This window comes from Phyllobates terribilis, unplaced genomic scaffold (assembly GCF_046119375.1).
Source record: "Phyllobates terribilis strain yellow unplaced genomic scaffold, ASM4611937v1 Scaffold_10__3_contigs__length_209671492, whole genome shotgun sequence".
In the NCBI taxonomy this organism is placed as follows: domain Eukaryota; kingdom Metazoa; phylum Chordata; class Amphibia; order Anura; family Dendrobatidae; genus Phyllobates; species Phyllobates terribilis.
In genome coordinates this window covers 126,416,470-126,436,374 of record NW_027362770.1, presented here as the reverse complement: position 1 = coordinate 126,436,374, position 19,905 = coordinate 126,416,470, and the positions used below count along the sequence as shown (strand labels likewise).

General features: G+C 44.7%; 1 protein-coding gene across 2 annotated transcripts in view; it reads left to right on the top strand.

Moving 5' to 3' along the window:
- The window catches only part of FLT4 (fms related receptor tyrosine kinase 4), a 338,737-nt gene that overhangs the window by 271,651 nt on the left and 47,181 nt on the right, over positions 1–19,905 (top strand). For both annotated transcript variants that reach the window (XM_073649775.1, XM_073649774.1), the window contains exon 23: positions 2,789–2,911. In XM_073649775.1, coding sequence (XP_073505876.1) covers positions 2,789–2,911 — 123 coding nt within the window. The remainder of the gene's footprint in view (positions 1–2,788; positions 2,912–19,905) is intronic.

The following is a 19,905-nucleotide window of genomic DNA, read 5'->3' as shown; positions in this document are numbered from 1 at the left end:
GTCAATTTATCGTCAGGTGACCCTTCTAACAAGAATGTTATTTCCAAAGTAGATAACCAATATAAAGATGAATGTTACGGAAATCTTAAGGGAAAGGGAAGCATCATTTTTCATGCTTAATAGACTTGTTAGAATTGTGTTCCAAGGTGGTTGGAAAAATGAAATGAAATTTTCAACATGGTTTATGATCATTCATCAGATTTTGGGTGGACTCGTGTTTTCACAGAGTTAGTGTAATTTCCTATACTTATAAAATAATTAATGGGTCTATATTTTATTTCTGGCATGGAATTTGGTGTTCACTGTAATCAGAGATCACTATAATGGCTGCATACTCTGCAAATCATTGGCCTTAGATAACCCTTTCATGTTGTTTTCAGAGATTTGCTTTGTGAACCACCTTTACGGGAAGTCCTAACAGATTATCACAGTATCGTACTAATTCACCATGTCAGAGTCCATACCGCACTGACTTTACTTGTCCTTAGATGAACTGAGTGTTCACTTACAGTCGGGAATCTGGGGAAATATTTTTCTAAAATTGAGCATTTCTCCCAGTGAAGGTATCTGTGGAAATCTCTCTAGAATGACATAACTCGAAGATAAAATCAAACTTTCCTAAATTCAAGAACTTTCTTGAATGAGTTTCTTCATCCTCTTGGTGTCCATCAGGAAAGAAACAGCGACATCTTGTGGCCATTACATGAAATACATGTTACATGATAGTACTTGCACAAGAAATGTATTATTACTATTTATTATGCACTGCTTATATAGCGCCATTAAATCCACAGCTCTTTACAGACATTATCATCACTGTCCCCATTGGGGCTCACAAAACCAGAGAACCCAGAGGAAACCGATACAAACACGGGGAGAACATACAAACTCCTTACAGTATTCATACCTGACGACTGTCCCGAAATTACCAGGACTGTCCCGAATTTGAGACACAATCCCAGTAAATTTGGGGCACCCCGGATCCCTAGTGGGAAGGACGTGTGGCATCAACTGAAAGTGGGTGCCCCAGGGTTGACCGTGGAGTATGTTTGTGGGTGGGAATTATACTGTACCTTCCTATTCCAACAGCAGAAATTTATTTTTTGCCTGCTTTTGAAGTTACATTTTGGTGACTTTGTATGAGCAGATTCCTAAAACTCAAAATCTAAGCACTAACCAAGATTGCTTAGATACCTTCTATTTTTGCACAGTATGTAAGCACATTGTGCACCACATTTATATGTTGTTTCCGGTGATACTATATTCATTTACTCTACAGATCATGAGACTAAACAACTGTAATAGACTTACCTACCTAAAGGGATTCTCAGAGAACTCTTGTTCCCTGACGCAGTTTGTATTAAATGAACAAACAAAACCCTTTTAACATACATTATCTCCTTTAATAATGTCCCCCATCCTTTTCCCTTTCTGTAATAATGTCCCCCATCCTTTTCCCTTTCTGTAATAATGTCCCCCATCCTTTTCCCTTTCTGTAATAATGTCCCCCATCCTTTTCCCTTCCTGTAATAATGTCTCCAATTTTTGCCCCTTTCTTTAATAATGTCCTCCATCCTGGCCCCTTCCTGTAATAATGTCCCCTGCCCTGAAATAATGTCATCTGTTCTGGCCCCTTTGTTTGATAATGTCCCCCCTCCTGACCTGTTTATTTAATAATGCCCCCCATCCTGGCCCCTTCCTGTAATAATATCCCCCATCCTGGCCCCTTTCTGTAATAATGTCCCCCATCCTGGCCCCTTCCTGTAATAATGTCCTCCATCCTTGCCCCTTCCTGTAATAATGCCCTCCCATTCTGGCCCCTTCCTGTAATAATGGCCTCCATCCTGGCCCCTTCCTATAATAATGCCCCCCATTCTGGCACCTTCCTGTAATAATGCCCTGCTTTCTGGCCCCTTCCTGTAATAATGTCCTCCATCCTGGCCCCTTTCTGTAATAATGCCCCCCCATTCTGGCCCCTTCCTGAAATGTTGTCCTCCATCCTGGCCCCTTCCTGTAATAATGTCCTCCATCTTGGCCCCTTCCTGTAATAATGTCCTCCATCCTGGCCCCTTCATGTACTAATGAACCCCATCCTGAGCCCCTTCCTATAATAATGTCCTCCATCCAGGCCCCTTCCTGTAATAATGTCCTCCATCTTGGCCCCTTCCTTTACTGATATCCTCCGTCCTGGCTCTCTTTTCCAACACATTTAAAAAAAAAATTTGCCTCTCTCTCCTCTCACAACGTGCAGCATCTTCTCCTTCCTGGCTGGTGCAGGGAGTCGGGGCAGCACATGGCAGTGACCTGCATGACGATGTCACCTGCTGTGTATATCGATTGCAGTGCCGAGAGCTGCAATACATTTCAGAGAGCATACATGGCTCTCTATGCCACAATCCTCGGACGCACATTCAGATGAAAATGGCGCTGGTGTCTGCCGGCCTCCTTCTTGCACAAAGGCCTGGTAACACCCTCTTCGACCGCGGTCTTTACGCCCCTGCCCATATCACAAAAAACCTGTGAATGGATCACTATGGCTATACTAATAAAAGGTTCATTTCACTGGATGTGCTGCCTCACTCTCCATATTTATGGATGTACATCGGGACTTTTCCCAGCGACTCAACGTATCTCCAAATGACTGGTGAGAGACGGAAATATTTAAAATAGAAAAAAAATGTGATGTGAATTGCAACCATTGAAGGTGAATTGTGTTATTGTGTCTGTCCTGCAGAAAGAAATGTCATCGTTAATTATAATACCATGAACTTTTTCCTTTTCCTCGCAGTGCATTCACAGAGACTTAGCTGCCAGGAACATCCTATTGTCTGAAAACAATGTTGTAAAAATCTGCGACTTTGGTCTGGCCAGAGACATTTACAAAGATCCTGATTACGTCAGGAAAGGAAGTGTAAGTAAATATCTTCTCCTCCAAACTCGGTGATGCAAGGAGGATTGTGTTTATTTTTAGTAATTGGATGAAAGGACTGAAATCTTGTCAGGAAATGGAAGAACGAGCAGCAGAACCTTTTAATTAGGAAGCTCCTCTCATTAGAAACCAAGTGCTAGTAACATACAGTATGTGGCGGCACATGTCATTCTGGTGTATTTTTTCATATCCTTGTCCTACCATCTGGAATGTTTGATAAGGCAGCCATGTGGGCCCCTTGGATCGGGCCCTTTTAACACAATTCCAGAAAAAGGCAATGTGAATGGAGCGGTAGTGAGCATTTGTGACCACTGCTCTACTCCAGGTCGCACATGCTCACTCCCGCTCCAATCACCCAATAGACTTTGGGACCTCTGTTCTTCAGATTAGTGGGGTTTTCCAGCAGTGGGACACCAGTGATCAAACTTTTGTCACCTATCCTAGTGGACTCCACTCAAAAAAGTGACATGTCACTTCATTTTTTCTGCAGCGAGGCTTGCAAAATCTCGCAAATCCACTTTAAATCCTGAAAAAATTCTGATATTTTTTTTTGTTACATGTGTTTGGGAGCAGATCTGCTACAAAATCATCATCGAAAACTGCTTCAACTACACTTTGAATGAGCGTTCTATTGATTTTAATAGGAAAACACTTCTATAGTGCACATGGAGCTGTTTGACTCCACATCGAAAACTGCTTCAAATACTCTTTGATGTGGATTTTAAAGTGGATCTGCTTCAAAATCCATGGCAAAATACTCTGTGTGAACAAACCCTAAGGCCACGGCCCCACTAGTATTTGGTCAGTATTTTTTCTCAGGAGTGGAAGCCAAAACCGGATTAGGAACCATCAGAGAAAAGGTTTAATAGAAACAAGTCACCAATTCTGCATTTATCACCCACTCCTGGTTTTGGCTCCCCCTCCTGAGAAAAAATACTGACTGAATACTGACTAAATACTGATATTGGGGCCGTGGCCTTAAATGCAGTTTGCTATGTCTGAGTGTCTACCTCCAGTAGGCGTACACGCCCGAAAATGATGCATGGCAGAGAACGCGTTCACTCTACTGGTACCATTATAGTCTATGACCCCATCGGCGCATATGTCCGGATCCCGTTCTGCAAGGGGTTTAGATGTAAGCCCCAACGGGACCAACAAACGGGAGCCAGAAGAGAGTTCTCATTCACTGACAGCAAACAAATTTCATGAAAATGGTAAGGTATTAAAACACAATGTTTATTAAAAAGTTATAACATTTTTTATGTAAAGGAATTAAAGAGGTATTCCCATCCCCAAGATCCAATCCCAATATGTAGTAATGTAGTAATAATAATAAAATCAGCAAATACCTCCAATCAGAAATGTCATATAGTTCTTCTGATTAGCTATGTCACTTGCCCCATGTGCAGGGCATTGCAGTATCTTAGGTATCCATGGTTATGACTACTCACATGGATACCTACTGCAATACCCTGCACATGGGGTAAGTGACACAGCTTATCAGAAGAACTATACTACATTTATAATTGGAAGTAATATTATTATAATTACACCTACTACATATTGGGAGAGGATGTTGGATGAGAATACCCCTTTGATATTATTTATATGAACTCAGATGACCCCTAGCGTCTCTGTCTCACGTCACTAAGCACGTTGGTCTTTGGATGAGTTTTGGTTGATTCCTTGGGATATGGTGAGGGTTTGTGTCTATGCCAAGATGAAAGCAATCAGGTCTATGATTATCTTTAATTATTCGACTGGCGAACTAGATCAGTGCTGGATGTCAGACCCTACAGCTGTCCAGTCTCAGCGCTCGCACACAGCCTCGTGCACAGTTCTCAGGATATGGAGTGAATACGTTACAGATGTATTTGTGTTTTGGATTACAAACAAAACACTATTCACAGCAACAGGAATATGTAAGGGCCATTAATCAAAACGTTCGACCGCATCCCTATGTTATTTCATCTAATTGGCATTGCATCATGCTGAGGGGTTAGTGCACAGCTTTCTTCAAAGTGTTTGTGCTGGAGATAGGGGTCCAGGAAGCAATTACAGGCCACAACGTTGGCTGGAGCGATGCATAGGAGATCACTTTTATTAGAACTTTGCCTCGAAATCATTGTGGTTTAGTAATTACATCACGGGTTACTAATATGTAGATGTTTTCTTTTCATGCTAAGTATCAAGAACGACCATGTGGCTTTGCCACACTTTTCAGAAAATCAGCAAAGTGGCTTAAAAGGAATCTATCAGAAAATGATTGATTATTTAAATCATATTTTGTGCTAAATGTATTAAAAAAAGTTTTTATTTTTTTACATTAAAAACTGTATTAAAAAAAATAGAAATCTTGCAATATTCGCACTGACCATTGGGGGTTATCTTAGTCTCAAAATTCCTGTTCCTTACAGAGGATTTTTCCGAAGCCTCGTTATCATCACAGGCAGGAATACAATGACAGGTATTCAGAAAGTCAGCAAATTGGCTTGAAAGGAATGTATTATTAGAAAATTATCTTTTATTGACCGTCAATCATATTGTACTAAATGTATTAAAAAAAATTAAAAAATGTTTTTGTTTTTTTACATTACAATCTGTATTAAAAAAAAATAGAAATCTTTCAATATTCACACTGACCACTGGGGTTATTTTAGTGTCGAAATTCCTGTTCCTTACAGAAGATTTTTCAGAAGTTTCATTATCATCACAGGCAGGAATACAATGACAGGTATTCAGAAAGTCAGCAAAATGGCTTAAAAGAAATGTATCATCACAGGCAGATATATATATATATATAATATCATAATATAATGACATTCACAATAGGTAATTGTCATGTTAGGGCTGAAATAGAAAGAAGAAAGAGATATAGGTGCCCATCATTGGGAAGTTGTGCAAGAATGGGCACAACACCAGCACAGGCATGTGGGAAATAAAACTGGAAAAGGCTGCTGCAGGTGTCCTTCGTCCTCAATCCAGGTTGCTGAGACCTTACAGAGTGAAGGCATTCTTGAAGAACAGAAGGAGTATTATTATTATTATTATTATATATTATTATAGTGCCATTTATTCCATGTGAAAAAATGAATATACATACAGTACAGACCAAAAGTTTGGACACACCTCATTTAAAGATTTTTCTGTATTTTCATGACTATGAAAATTGTACATTCACACTGAAGGCATCAAAACTATGAATTAACACATGTGGAATTATATACTTAACAAAAAAGTGTGAAACTACTGAAAATATGTCTTATATTCTAGGTTCTTCAAAGTAGCCACCTTTTGCTTTGATGACTGCTTTGCACACTCTTGGCATTCTCTTGATGAGCTTCAAGAGGTAGTCACCGGAAATGGTCTTCCAACAATCTTGAAGGAGTTCCCAGAGATGCTTAGCACTTGTTGGCCCTTTTGCCTTCACTTTGTGGTCCAGCTCACCCCAAACCATCTCGATTGGGTTCAGGTCTGGTGACTGTGGAGGCCAGGTCACCTGGCGTAGCACCCCATCACTCTCCTTCTAGGTCAAATAGCCCTTACACAGCCTGGAGGTGTGCTTGGGGTCATTGTCATTGTGAATTTCTTAAAAGAACAGGACGTGTGAGTCTAGAATAGCCCCAGTGTGAAAAATGCAAGATTTCTACTTTTTTTAAAAGCAGATCATGATTTAAAGAAAAAAAAACAATAGCAAAAATGTTTAAAAAATATAGTATGTTTAACATAAAAACCTGAACAGTATGTCATTCTTTGACACATTCCTTTTACAATATATCTTTCCCTGAGCTTATGTGGCTTTAAATTAATCTCTATTTTTTCCTGTTATATTATCAGGACCTGTTCACTTTCTTTTTGAAGGGATTAGGAGAGACCCTGATTCCAGCGATATGTCACTTGCTGGGCTGCTTGCTAAAGTTTTGATAAAATCAATGTTTTATCAGCAGGAGATTATCACTAGAGGAGAAGTAAACCTGATGCCTTGTAATCCTCCATATTCATGAGCTCTGTATAACTCCTCCTCACCACTGATTGGCAGCTTTCTGTCTATGCACATTGTACACAGAAAGCCGTCAATCAGTGGGCGGGGATATATAAAAGCTCAGCATTCAGAGAAATTGTAGATCTTCAGCAGATAAAACACTGATTTTATCAAATCTGCTCAAGCAGCCCAGTAAATTATATACCACTGGAATCAGGATTTTTGCCCCTAAATTAGATGGGTTAGAAAAATCTGGTGACGAATTCACTTTAAATAGAATAATGACAAACCAATAAGGTGATTCAGTAGATTCTAGAGAGGAACTACACATATATCAACAAACTATAACAGTTTACACAGCGCCATTTACTCTCTGCTTAACATAGTCCATCAAGCATAAGCCTGCAGCTGCTGTATACACCAACACACCTTCTCAATATCCAGAGCTAAGTCCATTAGACCCAACCTCTTCATCATCTCAGAACATCTCTCTTTTTCTGCAGGTAACGACTTTGTAAACATATCTGCAGTGAATTTCTCAGGTGGGCACTGCAGTACTGGAAGTCCAGAAGTCCGTGTTCTTAAAGATCCCTCAGACAATGCAACTTTCATATCAATATACTTAGTTCTTGGGTTAACACTTTCCATCTGTGCGAGTGCCAGACATTCTTGGTTGTCATTTATGGATTTAATTTCTTCCTCTGCAGCCTTTATTCATTTATTGGCTTCTACGTGCTTAGATATGTCTTCCCAAGATGTGAGTTCATACACTCTGACTGTGTTTATTTTGTATGAAAGACATACAGGTGATTTAGCTTTGTTTCATCTTGTTGAACATCTTGATTCAGTATTTGGGCTTGATTGTATCTGCTCAGTGTTAGTGTTTGGGCTTCCACTACCCTCAACCATTTGTTCAGAAGTAGTCTGATCCCTGATAGTGTTCTCTTCTACTCTGCATCGTCTTCAGCAGGGGTATTAGTCAGTGGAGACGTATAGCTCCGAATTCCGCTCTGAGAAGCCAATTTTGCCAGGGCCTTACTCAAAGGTTTAAAGATGCCTTGGCAGTGTATGAAACCCCAGAGTCCTTGGAGGCTGCCATGTCATTGGCAATTCGTGTTGATAGACGCCTTTGGGTAGGTGGGTGAGACCACCTTCTCCGGAGCCCTCTTTTCGGGGTAATGCCCATTTGCCGATGGTGCAGTCTAGGGATGAACCAGTACTGGTGGAAGTGGAAGAACCCATGTAGTTAGGGGGTGCCTCTGCATCGTACGTTTCCCCTGAGATCCGCAAAAAGAAAGGCATGTGGGTTTTTTTGTGGAAAAAAGGGACATTTTATTGGGGCCTGTCCCTAGATTCCTAAGCAAAATAAAACTCAATTAACCCTTGGTAGCCTGGAGTTGGATAATCAAGGGGTGTGTTTGTTATTAACCTGTAGTTCTTGGTTTATCCTGACAGCAGAGGTGGTGCTCGAGAGTAGGACTGAGAAAATGTCTGTTTTTGTAGACAGTGGAGCTGGAGTTGGCATGGTTGATGCTGAGTTTGTGAGAACTCATGGGCTTGTTTGCTGTACTTTAGCTAAGCCCATTCCTATTTTTGCCATCAACTCAGCGCCACTTGCACAGAAAGCTCTAACTCACATTGTACATAATGTAAGATTGAGGGTGGAGCATGTTCATTGTGAGATAATTCCTTGTTATGTCCTGGACAATCTTCCCACTCCAATTGTACTGGGTCTACCCTGGTTGGTAAAACATAATCCAAAAATGGATTGCCAATCCAGAGAGATCATTGAATCGGGAGATTACTGCCATGAGAACTATTTAAACATGTCCCTTTCTGCAGTCTCTACAGAGTCCTTAACTGTGTTTTTGTCTGTTTTTGAGGACGTTTTTTCTGAGGTGTCAGGATTTGCCTCCTCATCGTGCATATGACTGTCCTATTAACCTGATGCCTGGAGCTAAACTACCTAAGTCCAGACTATATAATCTTTATGGCCCTGAGAGACTAGCCATGAAGGATTTCATGAAGGAAAGTCTGGAGAAGGGACATATCAGACCCTCATCTTCGCCCGTGACGGCAGGCTTCTTCTTCGTGAAGAAAGATGGCGGTCTCCGTCCCTGTTTAGATTTCCGGGAATTGAATCAAATTACCATCCGAGCTCCATAACCTCTTCCTCTGATTCCAGATTTGTTCAACCAGGTTGTGGGAGCTACAGTGTTCTCCAAGTTGGATGTAAGGGGAGCCTACAATCTGGTTAGAATAAGAGAAGGGGATGAATGGAAAACAGCGTTCAATACCCCTGAGGGGCATTTTGAGACTCTGGTTATGCCTTTCGGTCTGACCAATGCACCTGCGGTGTTCCAGCATTTCATAAATTATGTTTTCCATCATTTGGTGGGCAGGTTTGTGGTGGTCTATCTGGATGATATTTTGATTTACTCACCTGATTTTGAGACACATCGGGGGCATGTTAAACAGGTGCTTCAGATATTAAGGGATAACAAACTATATGCCAAACTAGAAAAATGTGTTTTCACCATCCAGGAGGTACAGTTTTTGGGGTACCTGTTGTCATTTTCGGGTTTTCGGATGGATCTGGAGAAGATCCGTGCTGTCCTTGATTAGGACCGTCCCGAGAACCTGAAGGCTTTACAGCGTTTTCTGGGTTTTACTAATTTTTACCGGAAATTTATCCAAAATTACTCAGTAATTGTGAAACCCCTCACTGACATGACAAGGAAGGGGTCTGATTTTAATAAATGGTCGGATGCCGCCCTGCAGGCTTTTTCCTCCCTAAAGAGTTGTTTTGCCGCTGCACCTATACTCAGTCAACCCGCTGTTTCTCAATCTTTTATTGTGGAAGTTGATGCGTCGGAGGTGTGGGTTGGGGCTGTGTTATCTCAGGGTCCGTCCTTTGGTAAATGGCGTCCATTCACTTTCTTTTCCAAGATATTATCTTCAGCTGAGAGAAATTATGATGTGGGTAATAGGGAACTTTTGGTGATCAAATTGGCGTTCGAAGAATGGCGACATTGGTTGGAGGGGGCTGTCCATCCTATTACTGTTATTACAGACCATAAGAACTTGTCATATCTCCAATCGGCTAAACGTCTCAACCCTAGGCAAGCCAGATGGTCCCTGTTTTTTATTAGGTTCAATTTTGTTGTCACTTTCCGTCCAGAGGTCAAAAACATCAAGTCTGATGCTTTGTCCTGGAGCTTCCCTGGTGCTGGTGACCATGAGAACCCTGCCCCGATTTTGCAGAAGGGGGTAGTCATTTCGGCATTGTACCCTGAACTGGAGGGTGAGGTGTTGGAGGCTCAGGGGGACGCCCATGCCTCCTGCCCTTCGGGGAGTTCATTTGTACCATCTTATCTGCGCCGCAAAGTAATTAGGGAACATCACAGCTCTGTGCTTGCTGATCATCCATCTTTTCTCGTTGTTTTTGGTGGCCAGAGTTGTATCCGGATGTGGTTGAACATGTGTCTGCTTGTAGAATTTGCACGCGTTCTAAAGTATTGCATACCCGTCCGTCTGGTACTCTTCTTCCACTACCTTTTCTTAGCAGGTCATGGACACACTTGTCCATGGATTTTATTACTGACCTACCGGTATCTACAGGCAAGACTGTGGTTTTGGTGGTTGTAGATAGGTTCAGTAAAATGGTTCACTTTGTCGCATTACCGGCAGTTCCGAATGCCAAGACTCTTGCTCAGGTATTTACAAATGAGATCGTGAAGCTTCACGCGGTTCCCTCTGATGTGGTGTCAGATCGGGGGACCTAGTTTGTTTCTAAGTTCTGGAAAGCTTTCTGTTCTCGACTGGGGGTGCAGCTGTCCTTTTCCTCTGCCTTCCATCCTCAGTCGAATGGACAGACTGAGCCCATTAATCAGAACTTAGAGACTTACCTCATGTGTTTTGTCTCAGAAAACCAGGAAGTTGGGCATCTTCCTTACCGTTGGCAGAATTTGCTATTAATAATCATCGCAAGAATCTACCGGCAGGTCACCGTTCTTTGGTGCATACGGTTTCCATCCACAGTTTGGTACTTTTAGTGGGGGAGGGGCTTCGGGAGTTCCGGAAGAGGAACGTTTTGCTTCATCGCTCTGCTCTGTGTGGTGAGGGGTTCTGAGTAATTTGAAGGTCATAGGAGACAGGTACAAACGTATGGTTGACAGGAAACGCTTGACAGGTCCGGACTTAAGTGTGAATGACTTTGTGTGGTTGTCTACCAGGAATATCAAGCTGAAGGTTCCTTCCTGGAAGCTGTGACCTAGGTTTATTGGTCCCTATAAAATAACCGCCATCATTAACTCAGCAGTGCTTCATCTTGAGCTATCTCAGGCCCTTAAGATCCATAATGTGTTTCACAGGTTGCTGCTCAAGAAGTATGTAAGACCTCTTGAGTCCTCTCCCCTGCCGCCACCCCCAATCATGGGTGATGGTAATTTGGAGTTTGAGATTTCGAAGGATTGTAGATTCTCTCCTCCAGCGTCGTTCCCTACAGTACTTGGTGCACTGGAAGGGTTATGGTCCAGAGGAAAGGATGTGGGTTTCGATATCAGAGGTGAATGCCCCCAGGCTGGTTCGTTCGTTCCACACCTCTTATCCTGAGAAACCTGGTCCTGAGTGTCTGGAGGCCACTCATAGAAGGGGGGGGGGGTACTGTCATGGGTCTGTCAGGTATGACAGACAGTCGCTCTGGAGCCTGCTGCAGAAGGTCACTGAGATTGGCATTGCAGACACCTTCTTGATCCTCTCATCTCTTTAGTATTGTTATCCGTCTTCCTTTAGGACCCAGTAGCTACCTCCATCTTCTGCAGCTTATTGAAACACCCTTGCTTGGTAGTTAAAAACTCTCAGTTTCTCCAGACAGGTGGCAGTGATAGTTCTATGTACCGCTGTGTTGGCTTGGAGCACTAGCAGTTGGCTAGTTTCTTCTCTGGTGCCCTTGGAGGACAGTTGGCGTTATCTCTCTGGTGTCTGCTCTAGCTAAGTGTATCCCCTTTCTTTGTCTACCTTGTTGTCTTTAGTTTGTAGTGGGGCTTGACTAGTGCGCCCCCTGTCCCCTCCCATTCTAGGGCCAAGCTCTAGGGACATTCAAGGCTTAGTTTCATGCTCTGCAATAAGTGTGGAACCTACAGTGGTGGCCAAAAGTATTGGCACCCCTGCAATTCTGTCAGATAATACTCAGTTTCTTCCTGAAAATGATTGCAATCACAAATTCTTTGGTATTATTATCTTCATTTAATTTGTCTTCAATGAAAAAACACAAAAATAATTGTCCTAAAGCAAAATTGGATATAATTCCACACCAAACCTAAAAAAGAGGGTGGACAAAAGTATTGGCATTGTTTGAAAAATCATGTGATGCTTCTCTAATTCGTGTAATTAACAGCACCTGTAACTTACCTGTGGCACCTAACAGGTGTTGGCAATAACTAAATCACACTTGCAGCCAGTTAACATGGATTAAAGTTGATTTAACCTCTGTCCTGTGTCCTTGTGTGTACCACATTGAGCATGGAGAAAAGAAAGAAGACCAAAGAACTGTCTGAGGACTTGAGAAACCAAATTGTGAGGGAGCATGAGCAATCTCAAGGCTACAAGTCCATCTCCAAAGACCTGAATGTTCCTGTGTCTTCCGTGCGCAGTGTCATCAAGAAGTTTAAAGCCCATGACACTGTGGCTAACCTCCCTAGATGTGGACGGAAAAGAAAAATTGACGAGAGATTTCAACGCATGATTGTGCGGATGGTGGATAAAGAACCTCGACTAACATCCAAACAAGTTCATGCTGCCCTGCAGTCCGAGGGTACAACAGTGTCAACCCGTACTATCCGTCGACGTCTGAATGAAAAGGGACTGTATGGTAGGATACCCAGGAAGACTCCACTTCTTACCCCGAGACGTAAAAAAGCCAGGCTGGAGTTTTCCAAAACTTACCTGAGAAAGCCTAAAACGTTTTGGAAGAATGTTCTCTGGTCAGATGAGACAAAAGTAGAGCTTTTTGGGAAAAAGCATCAACATAGAGTGTACAGGGAAAAAAAAGAGGCATTCAAAGTAAAGAACATGGTCCCTACAGTCAAACATGGCGGAGGTTCCATGATGTTTTGGGGTTGCTTTGCTGCCTCTGGCACTGGATTGCTTGACGTGTGCATGGCATTATGAAGTCTGAAGACTGCCAACAAATTTTGCAGCATAATGTAGTGTGAGAAAGCTGGGTCTCCCTCAGAGGTCATGGGTCTTCCAGCAGGACAATGACCCAAAACACACTTCCAAAAGCACTATAAAATGGTTTGAGAGAAGGCACTGGAGACTTCTAAGGTGGCCAGCAATGAGTCCAGACCTGAGTCCCATAGAACACCTGTGGAGAGATCTCAAAATGGCAGTTTGGAGAAGGCACCCTTCAAATATCAGGGACCTGGAGCAGTTTGCCAAAGAAGAATCGTCTACAATTCCAGCAGAGCATTGTAAGAAACTCATTGATGGTTACCGGAAGCAGTTGTTCGCAGTTATTTTGGCTAAAGGTTGTGCAACAAAGTATTAGGCTGAGGGTGCCAATACTTTTGTCTGGCCCATTTTTGGAGTTTTGTGTGAAATGATCAATGATTTGATTTTTGCTTCATTCTCTTTTGTGTTTTTTCCTTGCAAGCAAATTAAATGAAGATAATAATACCAAAGACTTTGTGATTGCAATCATTTTCAGGAAGAAACTGAGTATTATCTGACAGAATTGCAGGGGTGTCAATACTTTTGGCCACCACTGTACTTGTCACGCCAGTTTGACGGGCCTGATGATCTTACGCCTGGGGGTTGGCCCTCTGCCCCAGGTTGGGCTCGTTTAAATTACAGTACCTCGCAATATGTCCTGGCTGGCTGCAGCGGCGGCAGATGGGTTGTCCGTCCTGGTTGTAGCGGTCCGTTGGCTTCCCTCTGGACGGTGGGATCCTCTTCTGTCGGCGCCACGGGACGTCCTCCGGACTGGTAGCCAGCTGGATCTTTTCTGGAGAGGATACCTGTAACGACTTCACAGTCCTGGTTAGTGCGGCAACGCTTTTGGTCAGTTCTTGGACCTGATGGTGCAGGTCTGTAGACGGGGTACTATTCGTAGTCTGTGCATTGGCTCCTGCAGGTTCTATAGACTGGGGCGCTGCCTCCTGGTAATAAGTAATAGCAGGGCGCCTGGAGGCCGCAACGCCGCCGGGTGCAGGTTCTCTGAGTACCCGGATGGCTCTGTCCTTAAACTGTGCAAAGTCTAACTCAGGGTTCTACAGGGCCATTAGGAGTAACTGGGTTCGGTGGGCGCTGGACAGCAGACCCTCAATGAATTGTTCAGTCAGCAGTTTATCTGCATTCCGCACACTTTCAGGGTCTGCCTGCTTAATGGCTCTCAGGGCCTCTTGCAAATTCAAAGCATAGTCTCTTATACTGTCTTGGGCCCACTGCTTGCACCCATAAAATCTCATTTTGATCTCTGCTGAGGTGCGGGTATCAAAAGTGTCCTTTAGACAGGCTAAAATCTCCTTCACGGTCCCCTTGTCCCTGACTGACCAGGACTTTACTTCTCTTTGGGCCGCGCCGGTTAACTGGCCTATCAGTATGCTTACTTTTTGTTCCTCCGTCAGGGGGTACACTTTGAATAGGCTATACAGTCTCTCTTTAAAGTCGCTCAGGGTATGCGACTCCCCTGAGTACTGGGGCAACCAGGCCGCTCCGGGGATATAAGGCATCGTGAACTGCATTACTGCGGCAGCGGCCGCGCTGGCGGTGGCAGTTCCCTCCGCTTCCGATATCTTCTTCCCCCCTAGTCAACCGTGGCCTACCTTCCGTTGCTTTTCTTCTGTAGGTCGCGGCTCCGCAGGCGACCATCGGGGTTGAGGACCTTGCGTCGCGTCCTGGTGACGTCAGCGTCCGCTCGGCTCCTTTCAGGACCTTGCGCAGCGTCCGTGCGTAAGGCGGGGCTCCAGTTCTCGCGCGATTTCGTCATCCACGCCCCTCTTCTTCCCGCGCGGCGTCCCAAAGATGGCGCCCGATGGCGGGAAAATGGCTACGGATTGCGGGAAATGGCTGCGGATGGCGGGAAACTCCACCAAGGTAAGTATTACAGTCTTTCTTCAGGCACGCAGTACCCGTTGGTGGCGGGCACGAAATCCTGCCGACTACGCCAAAAGTTGACGCGCCCCCTTGGCCGTGTGTGTGTGGGGATACCCGGAACCGGACCTTTTGTGGATGCTGGGGGTTGTAGTCCTTGCGTGGCGTGGACCCGGTCCCGTGGCTCAGGGCGGTCTAAATGCTGAATGTCCGACTACGCCACCCGTGTATTGCGGTCAGAGTGAACCGCCGCTGCAGGGCAGACCACTGAGGCTGGTATTCTGGGTGCAGCCGAGGGTAGTATAACTCCCCACGGGAGGAGTATAGCCTCAGGGCAGTGAATAGGGATGTTGGTGGTGATGGTGCGCAGGAGCAGCAGTAACCACACGGAGTCTGTCATGCAATTCAGGGTCTTTACTGTTGGTGGTATTAAGGGACCCGTCCGGAGTTCCGGTTAACAATGGAGGCCTGGTCAGTCTGAGAGCAGCTGGGAAATCCCGCTGGTCAGGGGGAGTTTGTAGGCCTACCGTGCTCACTTCACTCTTTCTTGGCTATCCCGCTGTAGTGTGGTGGTTGCCCACATCTCTGAGTGTACCATGTTGTTCTCACCCGTATGACTGGCGACTCGGGCCTTCCGTACTTCTCACCCCTCCGGGGCAGTAGTGGTCCCTCTCGTGTGGCTGAGCCTCCGGGCTTCCTTGGGCCAGAGGACTTGAAGTCCCCTGCATGGTGGTTTTCTGCTGCTGGGCTTATAACCCTCACAGCCTCGGACTCCAGTGTCCTGCTTTGTAAGTCTCTAGCCAGGACGAACTCTGCTAGCTCCCCTCCTGGCCTTGTGTTCCTCCTCTGCCTACAGGGACTCCTCAGCCTGCTGCTGACCTGTCCCTATCTGCAACTTCACTGGAACTTGTCTGGAACTTCTCTCTCTAACCCCGCCGCAGATCCAGTTTATAAAGGGCAGGTTTCTCCCCTCCCTGGACTGAGGCAGGAGGTGCTGCATGCTAATTGTCCCCAACCAGGGAACCTCCCACCTGCTCTCAGACATGACATTGCTGCCACCGTGGCGACCAGACCTGGGGTGCCACAATTGCACTTCTCAGCTGGAATTTTCTCCCACTTTTCCTTTGCACTTTGTTCAAGCTCTTGAACGTTTGCAGGGTTCTTTTTCCTAATGTCAGGTTTGCACTCACCCCAAAGATTTTTAATGGGAATGAGGTCAGGACTCATTGCTGGCAAATTTTAAAACAGTCCATTTTTTCTTTTTCAACGATCCCTGTATATTGGATATGTGCTTTGTGTCATTGTCTTGCTGGAGGACCCATGATCATCAACTTAAAACAAGTTTTCTTACACTGGGTAGGGCATTTCGCTCTAAAATCTCTTGATAATTCTCTGATTTCATGATTCCTGTTATACGATCAAGGCCTCCGATACCAGACGCAACAAAGCAACCCCACAGCATTATGGATCCTACACCATGCTTAACTTTTGGTAAGGTGTTCTTTTCCTTAAAAGCTTCATCGCACCGTCTGTAAACAAACTGTTCAAAAAGCTCTATTTTTGTTTCATCTGTTCAAAGAACATTTTCCCAGAAGGATTGTGATTTGTGAAGGTACTCTTTGGCAAAGATCAGTCATTCCTTCATATGCCTTATGCCTTTTCTTCAGCAATGGTTTCTTCCTTGGCCTTCGCCCATAAAGCTGTTTGGTTTAGTGTGTGGCGTATGGTACTTGTTGAAACCATGACCCCAGACTGTTCCAGGTTGGCCTTCAGGTCTTTAGATGTTTGACGTGGTGTTTTTTCCAACATACGCACCTAGCTTCGAAAACATCTCTTGTCAATTTTCCTCTTTCCCCCACATCCCAGGAGGTTCTTGACGGTTCCATGCTTGGAAAACTTCTTAATAACATTGAGCATTGTTGAAACTGGGATACCAAGGTCTTTGGAGATGGCGTTATACCCTTTGGAAGTCTTGTGTTTGTTAATAATAGCAGGTCTGATGTCCTCATACAGCTCCTTTTGTCTTCACCATTGTGACAAAGGAACAGGGCCTACCATGTGGCTTTTTAAAGCAGTGATTAGCCATTCATTGCTGCAAATCTGGAATGAAAAAATAAGCCACCTGTGCCTAAGACTTCAGGAATCTCATTTACATTGCTGGTACTAGGAAATTCGTCAAGTTTTTAACAAAACTTCCAGCAAAAAAAACGCATCTTGTGCACACACCCAGTCCTCCTTCTAGACTGGAAACATACAGCAGGTTTTTACTGTTATGGATAAATTCTGTGCATTTTTAATGAGCACGTGAGGAGCCCATGACCAGTACCTTCTGCATTTAATCCTCCAGACGTCTGTTACGTTCAAAGGAAGTATGAGTGAAGCTGCCCCAGGAGACATCGCAGGAACAATGTGAACAGCAGAGGTGAGTACAGGGCGTTTTTTATTTTACATAGAGGAATATAGTAATTGAGAAAGGATTGTCCGAATAGTGGGCAACGCCTTTCATCTGTGGTCTTTCTGTAGTAATAACCTTGCACACGTCGCCTCTTGACAGTAACATTTCCTCTTTAAACTATCATACTGGTGAATGTCATTATTCAGTTTGGACACTGTAAGTTTAAGCTCTGAGCATCTGGTCATTTTCCGTCATTCCTTTATATATATATTACGTTTCCATCGTAGGAAGCTCTAGAAGATTTCTTGTATTAGTCTGTTCACCTTGCTGTATTGTCCTGTGTGTCTGCGCTCTTTTTGTGTTGCTGTGGTCTGGGCCCATAACCCGTTGCAAAAAGTTTTTGCTATTTTATTCCAGTTGCTTCACTAGGATTCAATTTTTTTCATTTTTGTCCACCATATAGTTCCAGAGATATGGCCCTTTTTAATTTTGTGATAATGTTTCTGGTCTTTACCAAGGGGGGTTATTCACAAGATAATAATGCAGAGCAGTTTGGAGTCATACTCCCCAGAGAAGCCATGCCCCTTTTTATAAAGACCATAAAAATAAGCACTAAGTATAAAGGCCGATATCTCTGGAACAGATGAAAAAGACAAAAAACAGAATGCTCAGGGCAGAAGCGGATATAAGATAAGTGCAACAACTGGCCACTTATGACATGTTGACAGTTCCTCTTAACATAGACCTCTAGCATAAGCCTGCAGCTGTTGTATAATCCAACATATTGAGCTATTGTGACATGGATTTTTAAAGTAAGTACACCAGTGTTACTTTGCCTAAGAGATCTATTTAATAGTGTACACAGCTTGTGTTGTGAAATCTGGTGAGAGATCCCCTTTAAGTCTTTAGTAGGACTAACCATTCATATCATCTACAAACTTGAGTAGACAGCTGCTGTAAGAACTTCTGACGCACCCCTGGACCTGTGTCGCACAGCGTTGCGCATGCAGGAGCTTACCCGGAGCCGGATCTGTTGAGGGTTGTAGTCTCGTGGCGGTGACCCGGTCCGTGCCCAGGGAGTCAGACTAAGTGGCGTTGTATTAGCGGTAGGTGTTGGACGACTACGCCACCCGTTGAATGCAGCGAAGGAGCTGCCGCTGCAGGGCAGACCGCTGAGGCCGGTGGTAGGATTGTGCAGCGTGATAGTATCACCCCCAACGGGAGGGGTATGGCCTCAGGGCAGCCGACGTGGATGATGGGGGAGCAGGAATCACTCAGAGACGATGCGGTGTAGTTCAGGGTCTTTACTGGTGATAAAGATAGACCCTCCCGGAGTACTGGCTAGCGATCGAGGCCTGGTCAGTCCTTGAGCAGATGGGATCTCCCCTGGCCAGGCGGAGTTGTAGGCCTCCCAAACTGACTGTACTCTTCTGGCTACCTTGCTAGAGGCGGGTATAAGTAGCCCACGTCCCTGAGTGTACCGTGTGGTGCTCACCCGTATGGCCGGTGACTCGGGGCCTTCTAGTGGCGTCCGCTCCACGACGGCGGTGCTGGTCCCACGCGTGTGACCGTGCCTTCGGGTTTCTTGGCCGGAGGACCTGAAATCCCCTGCCGGTCGGTTTCTGCTGCTGGGTAGGAGTTAGTCCCCACAGCCTCGGACTCTGGGTCCGGTGATAGCTTCCCAGTCAGGGCGAGCTCTGCAGCTGCCAGCCCCTGACTCCTTATAGCACTGCTCCCACAGAGCTCCTGATGTTCTTTTCCTAGATCTGCTTCTCTTCTCTGTCTCTACTTCTTCTCTACACACTAACCCTGCCTCAGCCCTAGGTTTATATAGGGGAAGTTCTTCCCCTCCCAGGACTGGGCAGGAGGTGTGGCATGCATAGGATCCCTGACCAAGAGACCTCCCACCTGCTCTCAGACGTAATATCTCTATCACTGTGGCAACCAGACCCCTGGGGTGTCACATTCCCCCCTAGTGAAATTTAGTGCTCCGGGACTAAACATATTTTTAGAAAAACATAACAAGGTATAAACAATAATAATACAATAAGAAAAACACATAAAGATGGTTACGGCGTGTCCGCAACCGGGTGCAGTTTTGAAGAAAAGCAAGGTGTCCATTTCACCAAAACAGGGAGACGTAACCAGGTAGGGGTCTGTCCTGCCCCGAGTCCTTAACAGTCTTTAGTCCATTCCTAGGTTACGCTCCAACCAATTGTACAAGGATTCCCGGTAAATCCACCAAGGACTCCTAAAAATAACTAGAAACATATAATTATTTACAAGTAACAGACAGGTGACCACAAATAAAACAATTTAAACACTTCAAATCCTCCAACGTGCGGGTAACTGGCCTCTAGTGGCCCTAGTGGACCTACGGAGCTGACTGTCTGGCCCTGAACTACAGGGTGTAGGAGCTGTCAAGGGTAAACTGGGCAGCTGTCTACGGGCTCTTTGGCTCACTAGGGGTACGGCAGGCTCACTATGAGCAGAGGGTTGATCCTC